The sequence below is a fragment of the Linepithema humile genome, chromosome 1, assembly GCF_040581485.1.
Source record: "Linepithema humile isolate Giens D197 chromosome 1, Lhum_UNIL_v1.0, whole genome shotgun sequence".
NCBI lineage: Eukaryota > Metazoa > Arthropoda > Insecta > Hymenoptera > Formicidae > Linepithema > Linepithema humile.
Window position 1 is genome coordinate 2,153,766 of NC_090128.1, and position 24,184 is coordinate 2,177,949.

At 37.6% G+C, this 24,184-nt stretch overlaps 1 protein-coding gene across 20 annotated transcripts in view; it reads left to right on the forward strand.

Moving 5' to 3' along the window:
* The window catches only part of lola (longitudinals lacking), a 205,232-nt gene that overhangs the window by 89,902 nt on the left and 91,146 nt on the right, over positions 1-24,184 (forward strand). The window contains exons 7-8 of one of the 20 annotated variants that reach the window (XM_067348282.1): positions 14,881-15,134; positions 15,907-16,065. The exons of 11 other annotated variants lie outside the window; for them this stretch is intronic. In XM_067348282.1, coding sequence (XP_067204383.1) covers positions 14,881-15,134; positions 15,907-15,951 — 299 coding nt within the window. In that variant the 3' untranslated portion in view covers positions 15,952-16,065. Of the gene's footprint in view, positions 1-254; positions 2,990-3,676; positions 4,095-4,470; positions 5,026-5,374; positions 7,463-8,497; positions 9,211-9,808; positions 10,487-10,931; positions 14,499-14,880; positions 15,135-15,906; positions 16,066-24,184 lie in introns of those variants that run through there. 8 more of the 20 variants (XM_067348265.1, XM_067348275.1, XM_067348292.1 and 5 more) reach the window with 8 other exon arrangements.

The following is a 24,184-nucleotide window of genomic DNA, read 5'->3' on the forward strand; positions in this document are numbered from 1 at the left end:
AGCGCCGTCTCGCGGGAGATGGATCGTCCCGTGGACGGCTTCGCGGAGGATCCATTTCCGACTTGCTCAAGGCATGCGCTTCGATGTATAGAGAAATCCACCTTGGCTGCAACCGACGCTTGCACCTCGTGATTGTTCGTGATTCCCTCCCGGGGCCCGCGTGACGAGGAGGGCCCTCGCGGGGCCTGGCCTCCGCCCAGGAAAACGATTCACGCGGTCTGCGTGATCGCGCTCTAACAGACCTCTCTTTTCAGATGCGCCCCTCTTTCCGATCGTGAGGCCGCGGCTGCACGTCTGTCCACGTTGCGGCCAGATGTACTCGTGGGCGTCGAATCTGCGCAAGCATCTCAAGATGGGCTGCGGCATGGTCACCTTCGAGACGCACTTCTCCTGCCAGTACTGCCCGTACAGATCGCGGATCGAGGCGAGCTTTCTCAAGCATCTGCTCTCGGTGCATAACATCAAGTAGATGCCGGGCCGGGCGACACCCGTCACACGCCGATCGCCGTCTCCTGCGTGAATCGTGGAAGTGCGCCCGCGGAAAAATTCGTCCCAAGTTCTTCTTGCGATCGATATTGCGATACTGCATACTGGAAATTCGCCGATCATGACGGTACTTTTCTTAGAAAGATACGAGACTCACCGCGGACTTCTTGCGTCGGATAATCCGGTGAGCGGATAATATCATACGACTTGCGGAACGTCTTCCTATCATTTCCCATGCCTATGTTCTTATCTGACGAGAAGTCCGCGCTACGAAGTCGAAGCTAGTGCAATGCGTTCCTAACGAAGAGCAAAATATTGTCCCGCGTTAATATTAATTGGACGACGAGTGTGTACAGCGTTTATGTGCGATCGCTTTGAAACTATCCAAGTATTGACTTTCTCAAAAAAAAAAAAAAAAAAAAAAAAAAAAAACCGTAGGACGTCGTGTAGTTGTAATATGACACGTCATATCAATGATCCGTATGGTTTAAGTGTCGTACTATAGACTCCATGTGGTGTCGTCGTTGGCATTCAAGATTCTGCGAGAGCGATCTGCGACTATTAGTTTGTAAGTGACGCTTGCGGCGTTTATATCGACCTATCTCAACAGGATTATTTTATTTCAGATTTACTTTAAGCCGTAAATGTGGAAGAGTTAATAAGCGTTTCTTTTATTCGCAGAATATGCGTACGTGGCGCGAAGAAAGTGAATTTGCAGACGTAATTACGCGCAATCGAATGAAACGAAATCTAGTCTAAAGGCTGTTTCTTCCGTAAGATTTCAGACGAACCGATTTCGAGCTGCGATTCGGAGATAATAATTATTCTTTTTTATATTCTAACAGAGAGTGGTAACATTTATAGGAATTTATTAATATTACTTAATGTTAAGTAAAATATGCAATTGTAACTGCATTGTATATTCTTTTTAATTGTGCTGATTTTAATTAAGAAAGATCCAAGTATATATTCGCATCAACGGTGATCCAAATTTTACGCTTCTAAACAATTGTATTTATTAAGATAATTGTTGCTCTAGCTTGAAAATTTCATAATTTCTGCTCTTAGCAAAAGAAGATTCTTGTCGCTTTTACAAATAAAAATCTTTGCAATAAATATTTTATGTGAAGATTTTTTTAAAAACCAATTTTTAACTCTTCACAAATTATTTTTTCAGTCTTCTTCTTTCCTCTTTCTTTCTTTCGCGACTTCTTTTTCGCCATTGATGCGATTCGTAATACTTGAGATCGTTTCTTGCAGTTCGTAATTTCGATATCGCCATGGCACACACGCCATAGATATCACTGTGTATGTCGCGCGCGTATGTGTGTACGTGTATGTAAAGTGTGACAGAAAAGTCTGATTACTATTTAGAAACGAGACATTAATGGTCACGTAACGTAGCTGTAAGTATAGGAAGATATGTTTGGCGATCATCGAAGATTATAATAATGATCTTGAAGGTAGATCGATAAATTTAAGGGTGAGCGTAAACTTTAAGAAGATGTCGATGGAGCCATTTTTTAACGCGACTAGTAATATTGTCCTTGTACCGTCGATTATCGTGCATTATAGAGACTGCTCGGATTATAGTGCAATTTGATTGTAAATTACGCTAGCTCCTAGCTACACTTAGCCATGTGGTGTAGCGGATTTTAGACGACGGTTACTTACATTTATCGACGTACTGACAATTAAGCGTATCCCACAGCAATCACCGTAAAGAGATTTCTTTTACAATAATGTAATCAACGTAGGGATAAGCATGCATCCGTGGCCTCTTTTACGATATATACGATTTCATCTAACATAAATCATTGGTAATCTAGAGCTTTGTACCGCACGACCACACCCTGTTTTCGTTTCACGGACTGTTTTTACATCGTGCAATAACGAAACGAAGAGAGCGAAACGATACTATGTAGACCGTAGATGAATTACTGTCAGATATTCGAAGCGCTATATCGTCCCATAAATCACATTAATCACTTATCTAAATTCGAAACGCTAACTACGACATTTTCGTAACATAGGAATCAAGTATTTCGACATAAAATATTTCAACTGATTAAATGTAACGAAACGTAAGCCTACACGAGAGCCTCGTAAACAGAAGAGGGTACAAGTTTAGAAGTTTTAGAGAAGGAGTAAGAAAGAAAAAAAGGAAAAGAAATTGTTCGACGTATATTGAGAAAATCAGGATTCACCCAATTATTCTAATGAGAACGCTACCACCGATGCTCGCTACAAAAATTCACTGTCACAAAAGTCTTTATTATGCGCGTGGATGACAACGTGCAAAGTAACAATGTTATGATGACGATACGAAACCACCTGTCTACGAGACACCGCTGATGTACTTTATCCAGTCGATAGATCAGTAGATCGATAGATCGATCGAGCCAGACGTCGCGTCGGCTGCGCTGTGCAGCGATTAAGTGTTTGTGTAACGATGTTTCGCATTCGTTTGCTTTCTAAATAAATACCTGTGTAAATATTCGCAGTCACGAGAATGTTCTTCGAACTGCATCCTCTTGTCTTCGTTGCACGTTGCTACTGATTATTTACGACTTTGCGAGATTATAGCTCGTTTCAATTTCAGAATCGAAATTGTCGACAAAAGTTGCATTATTTATTTTCTTCTAAAAGATATTAGGTTCTCCGTCTCTTTCTATTGATTTTTCCGCCGAACTCTATTTTATTCCTGTTTACTGCTGTCATAATTATCATGAGACAACTTTTAGTGAGGAATTCATCGTGATTTTATTGCTTTATTCAATTCTTAATTATCTCTAATCATCAGACAAATTACGATGAGGATGAGAAATGTTAAATGAATCTTAAGTTGCTTGTTCAAGTTCTTTTCATCAGATTATCGCAATCTTTTCCACATTACTCTTTACTATTCTGTTATAAACGAAAGATCACACGGATTGTTACGATGACGACGTACCTTTATTTACTTACACGGAGTGGAATGTCGGGGCGAAACGGAGCGGTTGCCGTACTTTCAGCATAGGTATGAAATGTATTCTGTATAAAACATTAATGTTCATCGCATGCTGCTTAGATGTAAATGTTTTCAACGAAACGAATCGCGGATCTCAGACCTCGAGAAGGCTCGAGCGGTTGCTCTCGCTATTTAGTCGTCTCGAACGCGTACATGACGAAATCGGCTCTTGTGTTTCAGATCCGCTCGCTTTGGAGGACTGGGAGATGGTCGACAGCGACACAACCAGCAGACTCGGTAACTATGCCGGACGCAAGATCAGATTCAAGCGCGAGTGTATGGAACATAGGTACAGGTGCTCGAAATGTGCCAAGTCGTATCGATGGAAGCATCACCTCGTGGAGCACATGAAAGCCTTCTGCGGTCAGAAGAAGGAGGAGTGCTGTCCGTTCTGCAGCTACAAGAGCAATCGCAAGTGGAATCTCAAATCGCACATGAAGAGAATCCACGCGAGCACATAAGAAAATGCTTTCCAATGAGGCGCCCGACACGAGATATTTGATAGAAATATTGAATTATTATTGACGAAATATTTTTTTGTCGTTTCGCAATAAATGTTTCACTTTGATGTTCTTCAATAAAGCAAGCATTTACCTCACTCAGATCTCTCGATTTGCTACCCAAAATTCGTTCAGGTTTCGAAAGCGCGCAATTCGAGGAGATACATTGAATTATCGCTGCCATTTGCGCTCCTGTTCGAATTGAATTCTTGAAGACGAGGAACGCGCAATTTCTTCAGGATATCCACACCTTAGATTTGTAATGTATCGAAACAAGAAACAAATCTGAGGTTCTTTGATTTTCAAATAAACGAAATTTTCTCTCGATTTAATTTAATATTTTACTTTTATCTCATCGATTTTTTTTTCTGCGAAGCATATTGCGCTCTTTCGAGAAGGAGAAAATCTCTCCGAGCTCACTCCCACTTGAGTATTGAATACACGTGCTTCATCGACGCTTCTTTTGTGTTTCAGGATTATTTGCCTATAATACTAATCGCAGCATCAAGTACAGAACGATCGAGTACAAAACGAGATGCTATAACCGCGACCCGGAACACGTGAGGAGAGCCATGGAAGCTGTCAGCGCCGGAATGCCTTTCAGGAAAGTGGAGAAAATTTATTCCATACCGAAATCGGTTCTGCACTATTACTTCAAAAAAGGCCTCCCTCGGCGCTATCGAATGAGGAAGAGATCCGACATATAGTTTGCAGCACTTTGAGAGGGAGGGAAGAGGAAAAATCGTATCTTCTTAAATAATATAAGGCGATTCTTTGATCGCGACAAGATGACAAAGGGAAGTATGTTATAATGAAAAACTAAAGTTACGAGTAAGTTAGTTTTACTTTTACACTGTATTGTACTACGACTTCACGATTCGCATTTTTGTGGTATGTCGGAGACGTTGTTGCGTTATCAAGATATATTCAGGAGAACATAAAGAAGACGAGTGCAAACACTTATTTGTTGCGTGCAATATTAAGATTAATATTTATATATGACGTTAAATACACTGTTCTACAGCAAGATTTTTATGTTTCTTTTTTTTCATTCCTTCATTGTACATACAACCATCCGGAAAGACTAGCGCAATTTGTGAGGCGATGGTCGCCCGTAACTTGGCATGAAACGCATCTCCTGCGAGAACGAAGTACGCTCGCGCGAAAACTCTTGCGGAAAGGAAACGGCCTTCCGCGAGCGCGACGTGTACTTCCTTTCAGAAACGAGATTTAGATGAGCAGACTCAGCTAGACCCTAGAACACCGTCGAGGAGTTCGTCTTCCTCTATCCGCACGCTATGCACGAATTCGCGAGGAAGAGCCGTGTGTTCAGGAACAATTCTCTAACGAGGTGCTTTCGTGTTTTTCTGTTTTCTAGATACGCGCGCGGCAGGCTATTTGAATTGTCAGAGGATGACTTACCCGTGCAAGAACTGCGGCAAGAACTACAGCTACTACTCCAGTCTGGCCAGACACTTGAAGCACGAATGTGGCGTGGAGCCCAAGTTCCACTGTCCTCTGTGCCCTTACAAGACGAAGCACAAGTCGAGCCTGAACACTCACCTGAACGGCAGGCACATGAAGCTGCTGAGCGAATTCTACTTACCCAACGGCAACAAGACGTCGTCGACGGACACCGGCAACTAAATTGTAATTCGCGTACGGATACGGACGTACAATGCTCTGCGTAGGTGATTCAGAATCCACGCTATTCACGCGTAGACGCGCACGCGCGCGCGCGCGCGCACAAGTATTGCATTTGTTTCACGATTGTATTAATCAGAGTATTAGGAAAATATCGTGTTATATATTTTCTGTCTAAATTAGAAGAAGCTATAATTTATATAAAAACTATATGGATTTATATTCCAAATCTATTTAATTTATAAAAAAGTTTATAAATGTGGCGAATATAAACAATATAATGATATTAAGAAGATTATATTATATTAATATATTGATTATATAATTATAACCAAATATTAGGATTATTTTGTCGATTATTTTATCGTATAAATTAATTTCGTCAATATGATTATATTCCAGAAAATAGAAAAACGTAAGTATTAATAATTTTATTATATATTAATTTATTTATATACGCGTTTTTGTGGATAGATACGTAATAGATATGTGATTCTGAATTACCTTGCATATACACGTAACTTGAGCCACCGACGCCATGTGTTTCTTCTGATTAATAACCGAACCGTATATACGAATATATTAACCACCTTTTTTTTTTGACATTATTCTATCATTCTTCCCGAACAAAGAATCTTCCGTGAAAATATCGCTAATAAGCGTTTATTTTTCAACGACACACCAATAGTCTATATTTTTATAAGCATTCGCAATTTTTGCGCGTTATCGCCAATGAGATATTCCAACGTGTATGATGCACAATTCCGGAATTTTGTCGACCGTTTTTTTGAAAAAGAGATCGTAATCCTACTGCATTTTATAATATTAATGTCTTTTGACATGGCGAATTAGATAGTCATATTGTTAGACATAGATAGGAACGATATTAAATTAAATGCGTGTAGTGGCGGATTTATAGTCAACTATAAATATATTCATTTTTGTATGTGTTTTTGAATATACAATGTTTCTTAAGCAAGTTTGTGCTTATGCACAAGAAAGCTCGTTTTGGCTGCTTTATAATTTAATTTTATAATGACAATTTTTTGATTATTAACTGAGAAACTAAAAATTAATGCATATTAATCTATTACAGGATTAACTTAAAATACTCAACAGCACCTTTAAACAATGTAAAAAATATTTTATATTTGTTTAGAATTTTAGATAAAGAAAAAAATATTGAATGGAAGCAAGAATGAGATTGTCGAAACTTGTTATTATATATAAATGTACATATAAACATTTATGTTAGTTTTCTTGTACATTATATATTTCTAAAGTAAGAAAGTTAATTTTGCAAACAAAAAATACATTGTCGTTTTAAATAAAAAAAAAATATATCGATTCACTGCAGAGCGCAAACGCAAACCGAAGATCTCAGTACCAAAGTTTATTGATTATGAAATGACGGACATTCAATCAATGTATGTCGTTAATTTCTATGTCAAAAACGCTTATTTAATGTATTAATTTTGAGGCAAAAATTTACTTAAATTAAAATATTTTAATTGTTTAATGCAATTAAGTTTTTGTGAACAAAAGTGAATGTAGCATAGAGAGGGTACTCCGCGATATCGGAATATTTTCTCGATAAATAACGCCAATAAATCATGCAAGAAACCGGATAAATTTATAATTATTCACGCACGATCGACAATAAGGAAGGCATAGGAACTTTGCACGCTTGTGTGAATAGCAATACGCTTCGTATTGTGTACGCTCGTTATGAAATAACCATACATGTGCGTAAACATTGCGCAAAACGCGGAGTATTATTATAGCAGATATCTATTTACTTCAATAAAAATCATGATCAATTCGTTTCTTTTGTATGACAATCCCCAAGCACAATTTTGACATTTTATTTTACTAACTTTAGTTTTTTAGCTGGACGAGAAAAAAAATATTTATTCTCGATCTAGCTTTAAGACTTTTGGACCAGCAATTCTCTGGATAAGTAAAATCGAGATGTCTGATTTATAAATATAAGACTGATCGATGAAATTGCTATTTCGATAGCGACATCACGATGAATTGATTGAGTTACCTATTAAACTTTTTGATTAGATAACTTAAACAAACTTCTTTACATGATTTTTTTTATGAATGGCATTTGATTATTATCGATTTTTTTTGAATGACTGAAATTGCAAAGCTTCTTAACACTTAAAATTAATAACAATTCTGAAATAAATGCACTCACCAGTGCGTTCCACCGATGCTAATATCCGATCTGTTGTAGGTTTACTTCAAGGAAAAATTCTGTAAAAAAAAATCAATCAATTAGTAATGACGGTAATAATTCAATTTGCATATGAAAAAATTGTAGCTATCGTAACTTGTGTCTGAGGAAATTAATTTAACATGAAACTTTGACAATTAATGTCACCTTTATATTTAATTTATCTATTTATAACACACGTACAGCTGACATTTTTTTTTGCGTGATTCTCTGAGGACAAATATACAATTCACAATTGTGTTTCCATTTGTAATCATCCTATATTCTTCTGCGTGACTTTTCTGTATCATCTCTCACCTGTCTTTCATTTCTCTTATCTACTTATTTAAATGGGCATCTTCCGGTTTAACTCTGTACATTATGCAAAACACTTTGTCTATTGTTGCGCGTTTTGTCTCACTCGGTATTATCGTTGTAATTTTTTTGTGCGCCCGAAAGGTTTTATTGACCTCTGGAGCGAGTTAAATTTCTATTTGTCTATGTTATGTCGACGTTGCTGTCAAAGGAACATCCACGAGAACTTGGTCTTGGCCGTGACGAGTCCGCAATTTATATCTATGGCGAAATGGCATGAGCGCATCCTTCCTCTAACGATAATACGAACCCTTTCAGAGTTGCGTTTCGGCGCTACGGAGGACGCCGATCTTCTCGCGGTGATTGCCAAGCAACAGGACGAGTGGGATTGGCAGTCGGCCGTGTGGACGACGAAGGGCTTCCGGTGTCCCCGTTGCGGACGGTGCTACCAGGTGAAGAGGTCGCTGCGTCGGCACATCCTGGTCGAGTGTGGCAAACCGCCGAGGCACAAGTGTCCTTACTGTCAGCACTACAGCAAGTATAAAGCCGACGTGTCGAAGCACATCGTACACGTTCATCGGGATTTGCTACGGCCTGCCAATTAATCATCGATCGGACACGGGATCTTCATTCTTCTATTTATTTATACGCCGGCAGATTTGCGAGGACAACGCCGAGGACGATGCAGATGACGTTTTTGATTTTGTTTTTCATTTTATGGTGAAACGCGCGTTATAACATGTCAACGATACACTCCACCTTTTATTTTATCGTTAATTATGTGAAAATTGCCGTATAATGATTATAATCTATTAATAAAATTAACCTCAGACTGCATCGAAGGATTTTAGGAATATGACAATCAGGCGTCTATTCTAGCTAAAATAATGGACACAATATTGTATGGACCACTAACAAAGGCCTGTAAATTGCTCTTTGATTTTATTCCATATGTACCTGACAAGCTTGTAAATTGCTCTCTGATCAGGTCTCATGTACCTGACAATATATGTATATGACATCGAAAAAGATGTTGGTGGATGTTATTATTTCCTTGTCAACGTGATTCGATCAAATCTATGAAAAATATGTGTTAAATATATTGAATATATTCTAGATAATAAAAAGATGGCGGGAAAAACCGCGAACGATTGGTAACAGATAGGCTGCAGGCGTGAGTATGTAGCAAGTTTTAGATAAATCAATTTCAGAGATATTCCACACTTCTGATGCACACTAAGAATGTGTCATTATGTCTGCATGCTTGCGATATTCTGTATTACATCTTCCAGGAACATTGCGGTTTTCTTCTCATTTATAGGTATGACTGTTTACACGTACAACAACATACTTTCCACTGTTATTTCTCGGTCACGTTAACACTCTACGATCCAGCCCGCTCGACCACCGGTATTGCGCGCGATTTATCTTGTCGCGTTCATTCGCCGCGCGGTCTTGCGAATGTAGATTCCGCATCGGTCAAATTGCCGCTCGCACCGTTGATCGAGAAAGAGAAAGGTGTACGGATCGCAGATGATTAACGACGCTTTTTTCCAAGTACGAGGACGAAGCGGTGGCTACCGGGGGGAGCTCCTTCCAGTATTAATAAAACGCTCTTCGTGATTGCAGGCTTTAAGACGAGCTACTACATGACCCGAGGGATGGAGCGACGCCGTTGCCGCGGCCAGGGTCGCTTCACCTGCGCCAACTGCGACCGCCGTTATCACCAGATGAAGAATCTGCGAAGGCACGTGGTAAACGAATGCGGCAAGCAGCCGATGCATCAGTGCTCTTTCTGCCCTTACAGAGCGACCTACAAGTCGTACCTTACTGTGCACATGATGAAGCACGCCAGATACGGATTCACACCTCGTTCGGCCGTCTTCAAGCAACATTGAAAACTGTAAAAATCTCAAATGGACAAATGTCTGCTAACACATCAAACTCTACTCGAATGTTAAAATTATTAGAACTTTCTCGATTTAAAATCGCTATCGATGAATTCTTTACTCGACACCGCTCGTTTGGAGCACCCTACAATTTTTAGACGAAATTAAATATAATTAATTCTTTTGACGTAAGTGTATATATTTGTGCAATAATTGAATTATATGTAAAAGAGATCACATTTTTGAGCGGTATATTCTGTTTTTTTTTTTTGTACAGTCAATTTGTTCAAAATATTAAACATTCCAAACTACTGTTTAAACTACTGTGCTAAGATAAACATCCATCACGAGTATCGCTTAATTAGATCTAAGATTCTAAATGCTGCCGGAATCTAATAAAATCTGCGACTCATTTCAAGACCAGCATTTGAATTTCTTAATCCTCTCAAATCTTTACGTTTTCGCATCTCGATCATAGATTATATCCCTTATATTCCATAAGCAAATAAAGGATAATAATTATGATAACAATGACGAGGGAGGTAAGTAAGGTTTAATTTTGCAAAATGGGGCAGGTACGCACATCTTAATCCACCCAGAAATAATGGATCACCCATAACCGTCATTATTTTTCGAAATATTCATACGACAAGTAACATTTATGTTTGGCTTCTGGTGTTTGCGCGATAAGAATATTTAGAAGATGACGGATCGATGCACCGCGAGATGGAATCTCGCGGGGAGAGCGGAAAACGTTATCCTTCATCTGAGCGGAAGCAGAATCGGTGTCGTCACGAGGCATCACGCTTGCCCGTCGGCAAGTCCAGCCGCACTAACCGCCATCAAATTTTTTTCTGTTTCAGTTGATCCGAAACGCAATGTACAAGCGATGTACAAGCACACCTGCGTCACCTGCGGCAAGGCTTACAAGCACAAGCACCACCTGAAGCGTCATCACGACTTCGAGTGCGGGATCGATCCGAGGTTCAAATGTGCATTTTGCCCTCACAGGACCAGATACAAGGATAGCCTGATGAAGCATATACTGGCGCGGCATCAGCACTTCCTCGAGCAGAACTCGCAGTACAACGGTCACCAGGCTTATGAATCGCACGCCGACACCGAAGTGAATTTTCCCGTGCAAGGGACCAATGTGTTCAATCTTTATGATTTTCCGCAAAACCTTTAACTCGGTCTATGTGAATTGCGTCAGCGCTAGGTGACTGCGGATATAGCTAGGAGAGCACAACAAATTTCGACATGGAAAACAAGAATTTTGTTATAGTAGTGAAATAGCAGCGTCGCTATCGCATATTTAGATGTGATAGTGAGAAAATTTTCATAGCTAATTTTTCAAATTACTCGGTATATCAGCAAAGTCTTTTTCACTGATAGAATAAATAAGTTTTGCTGAATACATTTGTTTGTAAAGACATCAATTTGTTGCTATGAAATAAGTTTAACAGATGTATTTTACTATTACAATACAATTGTTGCTGCTAATACAAATTCGTTGATAGCAAAGTAATGACAGTGATGATTAACAGTATAAAATTTGCTGTGCAAATTCTTCTTTTCTATACGTGAAAGACAAATACGCGAGAATTATTGCACGTTATTTACTAAATCGTTTGGTATTGTTGCCCGTTCAATTCTGATCTTTATCTGTAATTTTAGTTTAACAATGTTCACGAATAATTATACTTGTTTCTGTAGAATTCTCATTGAATAATAATTTTGTAAATCCGCAGTTTTTATTTTTCTTGCATTAGAATTTTTATTTTTAATAAAATTATCAATTTTTACTTTAGGGATCATGTTTAGCAGATCGATACCAAAGTTTTATTGATAAGTTTTAAATTGATAAGTTTTATAAAATAAAATGATCTAATTTTTAAATAACGATATGATAAACATCCATTTAATTAAAGTTTATAATGATCTTGATATTGTTAAATATATGTATATAATATTGTTCTCAATTATATATTAACAAAATACGCGAATGCGAATATCACTAAGATGTATAATATATATTGACGGTATAGAATTATTAAAAAATAAGCCTAAAATAAACTTTTTTCCTGAATCCTTCCACCTTTATGTTCAAATGGCCAAATATATTTCGTAAAAAATCGTTATATGTACTTGTGCGCATCTGCGTAATTGCGATTCTTTATTGTACGTTACATCTTATATCATATCCATCAGTTGCTTTCAAGACATTAACCAAAATTTGACGTCGCTTGTGCGAATTTAAGTCTCGAGTCAGTGCCACCGACGCTTAGCTTCATCTTCCTCTTTTTTTTTTGATTCTCAGGTGCGACATATAGTCCGGCCAACTGGACGATATCCACCTTGCCATCGTCTTCGCGCATCGCCATGTACAGCAGGCGCCTTCGCTCAATGACGACTACCGAGGGTAACAAATCCAGCGGATCCGGTCCCCGTAAGTATCTCTGCAGCGACTGTGGCCGGACATTCGCCCTGAAAGCGTCATTGCTGCGGCACAAAGCGCTGGAGTGCAACAAGGGCCGGCAGCCGTACGAACGCCAGAGCCAAGAGACGAACTACGAGAGGAAGAAAACGAGGAAGAATCACGTATGCTCCAGATGCAATCGCGTTTACGTATTCTTCACGTCTTTGTGGCGGCACCAGAAGTACGAATGCGGCGTGGAACCGAAGTTTACCTGTCCTATTTGTAAATGCCGGTTTGCTCAGAAGAGTAATTTGGATCGCCACGTGCGATTAAAGCACTAAATTTCAATTTGTCTTTTCAATCGTCACTGCGATCTAATCTCAAATCGCATTTTGATTAGGGTTCGAACTGTTTGAACGTGCGTATCTTTAGATCCGAAAGGTGCTTGACATTCGACTGCGAAATCCGAACAGTTTGATCCGCTCGTCCATTTGAAATTTTTTACTAGTTTCGACGTATGTTATAAATCAATTAATTGATTGGAGATCATCGATTTTTTTCATGATTGGTAGCATATCAGTAGCTTTTACATCATTTTACTTTTCGCTTGATGAACTTCAGAATAAAAGAAAACTTAGTGTATATGAAAGAGAAATATAAATATTAAGTTATCATATCTAATAAGCAATATACGCAATGATTAAAAATTGCTTTGTGATCTTATAAGAAAAATGACGCAAATGTCCTTCTCCGATTTTGATGAGCTTTGAATATGTTGTAGAGTAGCTAAAAATAAGAGACATTTTTTTTATACGTACTTAATCACATGTTTAGGGGTTGAAAAAATCCCCACAAGCTAACGCGGTGTATTAGATTTTGAAGGAATATCGTTAAAACTATAAGAAATATAAAAAAATGTCTTATGTACTTAATAATTGTGCATTTTTATTCAAAAATAAAATATTTTTTTATTTATCTTCACTCTTTATTATTATTTTTACGAATTAAAAAATTTTTTCTAGGGACAAACATTGATATGGAAAGTAAAAATAAGATTAAACGGAATAAGAGTGAATAAAAAATATTATATTTAAAAAAAATACAAAGTATATGATTATAAAATATATAAGATATTATAGAACTTTTATCTGAAACATTTTTTTAATATCTCTTATCGTTTTAACGATATTCCCGCAAAATAAAAAATACCGCGTCAGCTTGTAGAGATTGTTTCAATTTCTGAACATGCAATTGAGGACGTATAAAAAAATTTACATATTTCTTATTTTTAGCTACTCTACAACATATTCAAAGTCCATCAAAGTCGGAGAGAAAGTCACTTGCGTCACTTTCTTTGTTAGATTCATATTTATAGATAATAAATGCAAGAACGTATTGTTGGTTTATAATTTTATTAAATATTATTTTGTATGAACGACGTTTTTATTAATAAAATTGAATTGAGATTGATTAAATTGGGTTACGTATGTATCAGAATTAAGTATTATATTTAATCAAACAATCAAATGTAATAGTACTTTTATTTACGATAAATTGTTTAATTTTTTAAATTTTATTTTGTGATATTAATATTAATATTACTCTTATTAAAATAGTAATTATTAATATCAGATTCGCTTTAAGTTTCTTGACGAAAAGACAGTGAGAGAGAGAGAGAGAGAGAGAGAGATGGTAAAAATATAAATGGTCTTAATGATCGTCTGTATCACCTGAACTATGATGGAATAATGTGTACTATCAATAAGTAGATTATATAGTAGATAATATAATATAGATAATAAGTAATAATGATAATATACGAATCACTATATTTGACAAAACGTACGAAAGTTACCAATTCCTTTAGAATATTAGTGCGATGCGATTCAACTTTATTTGTCATTGCCAAAGATGAGAATTTCTTGATCATACGACTTTTTTTCATTAGCTATGAATATTTAAACAAATATGTGTGTGCATAGTGATGAAATAAATTTGAATGCCAATCTAACAGAGAATAATATCCCTTGTGTAATAAATCTTATGTTTCTTGTGTAACGCGCAGGAAAGAAGAGATTTCTTTTTTATTCCGATAAATTTTCGACATAAGTTACGAGTGCGTTTGTCACGATTGTTCACTAAACTTTTGGTATGGTATAACACGCGTTACACTTGTGTGCGGATTGAACAACATTTCGAAGTGTTTATGTGTACGGGAAGTTTTGCGAACGCCAATTTGTGCATGTATCTAATTTTGTCCCGGCATTCGCGTCAAGGTATTTCATCCTGTCTGGTTTTCGTAGGCGAGCCGGCTTCGGTAACGTCAGTCGTGGTCCTACATGGAAACGCGGAGCGTGGAGAAATACTCTAACAATTTCGCTTTTCGTTTGCAGGATACGCGTACGGGCTCAAGGACGGATTTCAGAATTACTCGCCGGACGCGACGGCGGCGCATCCGTTGCTGGTGTGTCCGCAATGCGGACGAACGTACAAGATGAAGCGCAATCTGAAGACTCATATGAGATTCGAGTGCGGCGGCCAGCGGAACTTCAAGTGTCACGTCTGCCCGGCCAGTTACACGCAGAACATCAGTCTGCGTCGGCATCTGATGCAGCGGCACAACATCTACCTGCCGCCGAAGTTCTCGGTACCTAAGCGCATCTTTGCCATACCTTAAACAGCATCTTTGATAGAATCGAAACGTGGGGCGAGATTGCGATGATTTATAATCGACGGTTATAATCTGTGATTCTTTTTCGGACGGTGCGCAGAAGATGACACGTCATATCAATGACGATGTCGCGAGATATTTGATGAATGAATTTATAGAATTGATATGCTGTTTAATATATAGATGTGTTATCGTAAAGTAGAAAAAAGATATATTAATTATTAAATTAGAAAAACGTAAAAAGCTCAAAGCTGAGAACGCGTCATTTTATTGGATTTCGAAATTATTGTTTTGTTATATTTATAAATTTTTTTATTCATATATTTTATGTGGTGTTTTTTTTTTTTAAATATTGTTAAGATTAAGTTTAATTGAAAAAAATCGATACCAAAGTGTCCTATCAGTTGAGAGTGTACTTCAAGATGTCAAACTTATAAATATTCAATTGTCGATGCATGAAATGCGAAAGTGAAGAATAAATTGGTCGCGCAAGTTTTGAAAGCTAAAACATGAATCGTGTAATATTGAGTAAATTATTTCAGAAGTTTCTTTTGGAGAGAAAAATGTAACATACACCGTAATAAACTTTTCATAGACGATCGTGTGTACGCTCAGCCTCCCCCCTCCTTCATTCTTGAAGGAAAGGATATTGGCAACTGATTTTGCAGAAGACGTGTGTGACTAATGTTATTTCGAGAGAAATCAGAGTCGCATCGCCCGATACTAATCGATCACTTTTCTTTTGCAGACCCGCCATCGGCGACCGCGTCGCGACTCATACGCAAATCACTGAGGAGCGATCGGGTGTTCGTCTGTCATCAGTGCTGCAGATCGTATCAGACAAAGTACAACCTGATGAAGCACGTAAGATTCGAATGCGGCGGCCGGAAGCATTTCGCTTGCACCCTGTGTCCTTCTAGGTACACGCAGAACGGAAAGCTGCGCCAGCACATGCTGAACAGCCACAACATCTTTATGCCGCCGCGAATGAAACTGATTCTCAAGCCGGCTGTATCGAACAACGAGTGATTAACCGTCCCGACTCATTAATAAACGGGCGTGAACTGCCCAGTACAAACGAATAATCTGTCACCCTATTTATTATCCTTCAGCGAAGAGAGTTTATAACGATATTGCGATGGAAATGAATAAAGATGAACGTTGATTTTTCAAGTCCGATGCATGTTGTGAGAAAACAGAAATATTTGTATACTTATTGTAGTGTATCGATATGATTTAATATGAGTTACTAATGGCATTGTTATCACTCAGCTTTGATTTATCTTTGTAACAGGATGATGTATTAGCAGCATGTTTATTTCTCTTATAATTTTTCCTTTTTTAGATAAGTTTTTCAGACACTGCATAGGGTTCAGACTATTGCATACGACTTTTCTGAAATGCGATAGTTGATGGTAATGTGGTGATATATTCTATATATTACCATTACTTTTCATTAAAATGAAAATTCCTTAAATATGTTTAATTTGAAGAATTATTAAAAGTTTTGTATATTTATAAAAGATTCTTTATGTCTGCAATAAGTACCTATTGTAAGTAATTACTATTAATAAGGAATTAAACCTCGGATTACTTTCTACAAACTTTCTTTCTTTTCAAGATCTTTTTTTTTTAAGTGTTCATTAAAATAAATGATACGTGCGTAAGATATTCTGAAGAAACGTACATCAATGGCATGATTACATTCTTGAAAGAATGCGGGACTGATTTTTCCGAAACAAAAAGACGACGCGTTTGTTTTGGATTTCAATACAAGCTGCAATTTTCGTTATGGAAGAATAAAGTGCGAATTCTTTCAAGAATTTAATTCAACTGTTATACGTTCTTCCGAAATGTGAAGCTAAAATATCGGACGACTCGCATTCTTAGATGAAATGTAACGTATTATGTAAGTATATAACTCCGTTACATGTAAGTAATACTTCGCGACGTATCTTTCTTCAAGGCAGAATATCTATACTCGAAGACGGTACGATTTGCCAGACTGATCGCTCCGACGTCAACCACTGGACTCCGTAAAAGTCACGTGAAATCGGGAGAAATTTAGTGCGCGATCTTCACACTAATCAGCGTACGAATGTTATTTTTTCAGGTTTTTACACGAGCTTCCATCCTCGGGAAACGATCTACGGCCGAAAAGCGCACGCCGCACCCACGAAGATCGGCAAACCAAAAACGAGCGCGAAGTGCCCGGGCAACGGCGAAAATCAGGCACTTCAGTGTTCCGCCTGCGGCAAGAGATACTCCTTGAAGCACAACCTAGCAAGACACGTGCGCTTCGAGTGCGGCGGTCAACGTAGGTTCTCCTGCCATCTCTGCCCGAACAAGTACACGCAGAACGTCAGTCTGCGGAGGCATCTGACGCATCATCACAATGTCGTCGTGCCCGTGAAGAAGAGGTACAACGGCATGAAGATCTGCAACCGCGCCGCGTACCAGTGAGAACAGCGGCGCGCAAGAGAGCTTCGCAGGAAAATGACGGATGGATTACCGCGAACGAAGATCGCAAGACTTGTGCCAAAGACTTATCCCAAAATGTAGAATTGTTATCTTCGAGTTGAACGGAGAACGTAGAACTTTGGACCCGTGGAAGCAACGTGAACGTGATGTGTTTTGTACCGAACAGACTCTTTGGACATTGTTTTAGCTTCTGTAGACTTTCGTAGCTATTCCAGTATAATAAAGATATACGCACTGGCACACACTCGTGTTTCAACTTCACAGGAAGAAATTAATGTACCACATTAATACGTTTTTTAATATTATATCACATCCTAATTTAAAATTTGTTATTTACGAAATATAAATTTTACAGAACACTTTTATCGGTGAAAAATGCTCGCAGCGAACAAGAAGATGTCGCTTGCTTTTTTCCTACTTTGAACAAGTCGGCATTTCGACTCTTACACTAGGAAAAATATTTAGTTGAAAAAAATCAAATTTTTGTTACTGTGACAAAAATATTTGCCCAATCAAATCTAATTAGTTATCCTAAACAAATGCCTTGGTAGCAACATTTTTTTTCTTACAATTCCTTTTCTTGATATAACAATTAACAAACGTTAACAAAAGAAGTTTTATTAATTTAAACAAATATTTTGTTGTATTAATTTTGCTTTATTAAACTAACTTTATTTATTTGAATTAAATATAAAATCTCAATTTCATTGAAAATTTTCTAACTAAATTATTTAATCAAGACAACAAAATGTAAAAATATTATTTTAGCAAAATCTTTTATAATATGAAACAAAATATTTGGTTGTTATAAACAAAAACTTCAACTATAAAATTTTGTCAAAAACGCTAAACTTTTTTTCCTAGTGTAATCACGTAGGAGAAATGGAAGTATACGATCAGACGTTCGTTTCGAATATTTATCTTCGATAAAGCGTCCTTTTCGTGACTTGCATGTCAACTTAATTCAACGTTTCTGCCAAATATCGCAAACAGAAGAAAAATACTGACACTGAAATTATTGATCATACTTAAATTTGTCACCAAAAATCACTGATACTTGCTGAAGAATCGTGAATTCTTTTTCGATCTCATTGATCTCCCACATTTTACATCACGCTAAAACTGCCGCGAAAATATCGTCTCGTCATCGATGTGCTACACGCAATGTACACAGGACGCAGCCTCAAAGTAACGACTCTTTTTCTTTCGTTCAGCAGGTTACTCCTCGACCCGCTTCACCTGCGAGCGATGCAAGCGCAGCTACACGATGCTCTGCAATCTGCGCAGGCACATGAGATGGGAGTGCGGCGGGAAACGTCAGTTCCCGTGCAACGAGTGCAACTACAGTTTTACCCAGAAAACGAGTCTGCAGCGGCATTTGATGAGCCGGCACTTGACGAGCGCGGTTCATAAGCCAGAAAAATCGATATGGTTTTAGACTGAGCCTCGCAAAATGAATTATGAAGACTCGCGAACGATCTTGTTCCAATCGATCCCTTATCCTATGTCCGACAGATATCAATTAATCGTCAAAAGCAGGTCGAGCAGACAATCTATGCTTTGAGTGTGACTCGACGAGTCACCCGATTGATCGACCAGGCGAGATCCTGTCTCCGCGAATCGCGCTCCCGATCCCGCCAACCTTCCTCCCATCTCTCTTTCTCTTTCTCTTTCTCTCTCTCTCTCTCTCTTTTGTCGACGAGAAGTCTTGGAAACGTGGTCGTGCGTTGCAGCACGTGCGAGTGATGATGCGATCGTCGAGACTCGCGTCTGACGATCTTGGTGAACGGTGTGAGCTCACGACTAACACGGCTGTCGTCTTCGTATTCTTCCAGGTGTCAACTGGACGGGTGCAATCGCTCAGCCAGGATCGTATCGGAAGTCGCGACACGCGAATTACCTGATGGACGAGGATCTCATGCTCAAGTGTCCGCAGTGCGGCAGAGGTTACAAGGTGAAGACCAGCCTGTCGAAGCATCTCAAGTACGAGTGCGGCGGCCGTAGGAACTTCTGCTGCGACGTGTGCGGGCGCAGCTTCACGCAGAACATCAGCTTACGCCGCCACTTGATGCACAGCCATAACCTCTACCAGCCACCGAGGAAGTGCATCCGGAAAATGTTCGTCAAGTGAAGACCTCGCCGTTGAAGATCGTCCGAGGAAAATCTGACGCGCCCCGTCTTCCAGATGGAATCGTCGCCTCAAGAGAGACCCGTGATCAGTGAAGAGTGACTCGTTGGACACACACACACACACACGCCTGCATAATGTCGCGTCTTCTCGCGAAGATCGTCCGTAGCTTAGCGCCGAAAATTCAGCGTCCTTAGAAGATTACATAGGATCTGTAACACGTTGTAGCCTCCCCTCCTCGAATCGCGCACACCCGAAGTTCACTGTTCGAAGATTCAATAATTGTAATAGCATGCCATATATATGTTTAACGTCCGACAGTTTATCGGGCATTAATAAAATTGTAGACGCCGTTAACACTTTGTGCCTATCCAACTGTTGCAGAATAGAAAGTACATATTATCCATATTAGCCGATGACGTAACAATAAAATTATGCATAATCAATCACTACGAGACATGGTCGTTTGTTGCTTCCATGCCCAGCAATTTTCGATACGACGCCCGAAGCGGGCGCACGCCGTCTTCCACATGAAGATTGATTTTTAAATGAACGATCTCTTTTTTATATAACGATCTTTTGTGACGTTTACTCGATGATTCTCGAAAAATCTGTAAATAGCCAGTTAAAACTTGCGCAGTATTTTTTTACGCATTTTAAAATCTTTATTCTTATTCGCGGCATGTACCGTTTCTAATTCTCTTTTCGGCGTCGTCCTATGCCGAAGAACTGTACATTCTTCGTACCGCTACCACGTATGTATTTAATATATATGTTTTTTTTCCACCCCTCTCCCCTATTTCCTATTTTTTTCCCTATATTTTTCACGCGTAATATTCGCGATTCTTAACGATTTTATGTAGGAATAAAGTTGCGAAATCCATGCGTTAGAGCTCTTAATTTATTGACTTTCCGCCGGTTTTCAATATTTTGCACATTAATTTTTTTTTTTACAAACTTCACACGCATTCCTCTATGCGTCCTCATATATTTGTTCCTCTTAATCTTTTCGATTTGCCTTTCTATTATCGATTTGACAAGGTTCTCGCCTTGTCTTATTCGATTCAATATATTTAAACGTCTTCATTTGTCGCAACAAATATACTTACTTAAATATCAAGAGATTTTTCAATATCCGTGATTCCCCGAGTCTTTCGCACCTTTCATATTTTCATCCCGCTGTCTATTATCAATGATTTCTTCTCGAAGAACAATAAAGCTTTTATTTTTTTCTGCCTCTATACCCGATCCCATCACGATCTTCCCTAACGCCGCCTTTTTCGTTTTCCAGGTACACCGGATACGAACATGCTCAATTATTCGGTATTTCTGAAGTCACCGATACCACCGATACCACCGATCGATCTCAGCATGAATCGATCTTGCTTCGAAATCCAAAGCGGCATTCTCCCCTGCCATTCAAAGGTGGCGCCCACCACACCTACATCCATGGAAATGTCTGCGATGGAAATGTCCGCGATGGAAATGTCCGCGATGGAAATGTCCGCGATGGAAATGTCCAGACCTATGGAAATGTCATCGATGCAAAAATTCTACCCGCCGCAGAACTACAAGCAATTCACGTGCTCAGATTGCAGAAAGGGCTTGTCCTGCGCTTACGCTTTGAACCGTCATAAGAAAACCGTTTGCGGGAAGACTCGCAATCCCGACGGCAAATGGAAATGCGAAACCTGCAACAGATCATACGACTCGAAAGGCAGTCTGTCGCGTCACCTTAGAAACGAATGCAACGTGCCTTCTAAGTTCGGCTGCATCTTCTGCCACAGGCGCTTTACTCAGTATTCGAGCTTGAGAAGACACGAGAAAAAGTTTCATACAGAGGAGTGCAAAAAAATACAAGAGGCCGATGCTGCTCAATACGAGCTAGGCAACCATCTCAGGAGGCATAATCTGGAACCGAAGAATTCCGCATTTCCGAATTGCACTTATTATCGAAAGCGACGTCGATCGGAGTCAACATCAGATCAGAATAACGATAATCCACGCGTGAGTGATGATACGTCCGCTAGAAGTGACACTGCGATTTTTTCCTTGCCACAAACAAACATACAGCCCGATCGGAAAAAACGACGAATTACGATAAACAGTTAACACTCTCATGACGGTTTAAGTGGTTTTTGTCGAAGGGTTCGCTTTGAAGAGACTTTCTCGTAAATAATAATTCGCGGAAAATGTCGAGTGCAAAAGGTCAATCATTGTTCAAAAGAAGAAAAGTGCTACTTTAAAATAAGCAATAGTTCCTTGGAAAAAAAAAGAATTCTATCCATAAAACGAGCCTTAAGATTGATTAGGAATTGATTTTTGTTGTTATTTGGGACATAAGTGTGATGTCTAAACAATTCTAAGAAACAAAGAGGTTCCTCATGAAGAAAGTTCTGTTACATAAATGTCTCGTGTGTTTATTGGTAAGAACGTTTGTCTCGAATTATCACATCTGAACGATTTCGGTGTGTGTTAGTTTTTAATGAAAGCTAAAAGTGTTTGCACTCAAATTTTTAAGAATACTCTTTTTATTAGGAACAAGAGTTCAGACATCGGATCAAAAGAAAAGAAAATATGCGCAATGCGAAAACTTAGGCTACAAATTATTGCGTTTATAATTGTGGAAAACAAACATGTGTGTGTACTTTGAATGTGTGCTCAATTTTTATATGAAATGCATACGTTACATTCATCAGCAATAACTATTGCGCCAAAAATACAGTTTTCATAATATTTATAATATATATACATATATATATATTTGTGCTTATTGCGGATTTATTGCAGATAAATTTAATATATTAAATTTATATTCTAAATTTTATTGACGTTAATTTTATTCTACATTGCATGACGTAGAATTGGAGAAACAATAATTGGAAAGTAGAAAAGATGATGTGTAACTATGTTTCTTGACTAGCGTTTTGCTTTTTTTGCTTTGCTTGATTACTTTTTTTCGTAATTAATTATAAATATGTTAATGATTAATTATGATAAAATATTCTTTAAACATATTGCATACCCGAGAAAAAATGGTATAATATGATCAAATGTAAATATACTTGTATAATTAGTTCTGAAAGGTCTGATAACATTTAATATTTTATATGATCATATAAAATTACATATATTATTAGATCTTTTCATAAACTAATTATAATTAATTATATATAATTATAACTAATTATTTATAACTAATTATTCATATTTACATGTGACCAATTATACCATTTTTTCTCGGGTAGTTTTATACATTTGATTTAAATTATAGTAGTTACAGCAGTAGACATCATATTTTATAGAAAAAATATAGAAGTAACTTATAAAAAAAAAGGTTTATTTCTAGTTAACAGTAACTGAACAGCTGTTCATAATTTTTATAAGTGTTAAATTGCGTATATTTTAAAAAATTTTTTTTAAATTCTAAAATATATCAAATTAAAAAATTCTAAATTTATATATATATATTTATAAACAATTTATATGCTCTAATATCAAAATTATATATTAAAACATATATTTAATATATTAATACATTTAATTTTGTTATGTAATGATGCACCGAAAATAATGAAATAATGAAATATTATCTACAGTTGCGGAAGTAAAAAAATATTATATTTAATTTTTATTTGGGTTAGTCTATTCAACGTGCATTGTTAATTTTCTCTATTTAAAAAAAATTTTTTTAACTAAAAACAAAAGAATATTAATAAAATATACACATGTTTATTGTTATACATTTTATATCTAAGACCAATCTTTACAACTAGTGTTTTTTTAATTGTATTTTGAATTACTATATTTTTTATTGTATTTTTGGCGTTATCGATTTGTGAGTCTGAACTCTTGGCCATCACATTATGGTAGATTATATATAATAAATTTACGTAAGTACGTAAAGTAAGAATAAAGACTGTTTACAACTTTCTTCGAACATTGTAAGCACTCTGAAAGGAGTCGGCAAAGAAGAATAAAATAAAATGGAAATTGATGTCACCAAAAAGAAAGACAGTGCCGCGGTAGCTGGAAGTGTTTACGTGCCCTTCTCTTGAAAAGTGTCTTATAGTCATTTGTAATGCGCACGCATCGATAATACATTGCAGCATAGTAAAACAAGTAGGCTTTGTTATTGATTGTTTAGAGTGTTGTTGTGAATGAAGAATCACACATCTGTCGACGCGATAAGATAGTTTAAATGTATGACGTTACGTTTTTTCCTCGCTATTCCGTTGTTTTATGTGTTTGTCACTGATACGCTTTCAATATAACTTCGACGCGCGGAGTACCGCTATAGGACGACGTGCAGCTAGAATATGTGTTTCTTCTTATGCCTTTTCTCGAGTATTTTGGTATTATATAACGCAATACTAATTACTCGAGACATTTTTCTTACCACTATATTTACTTTGTT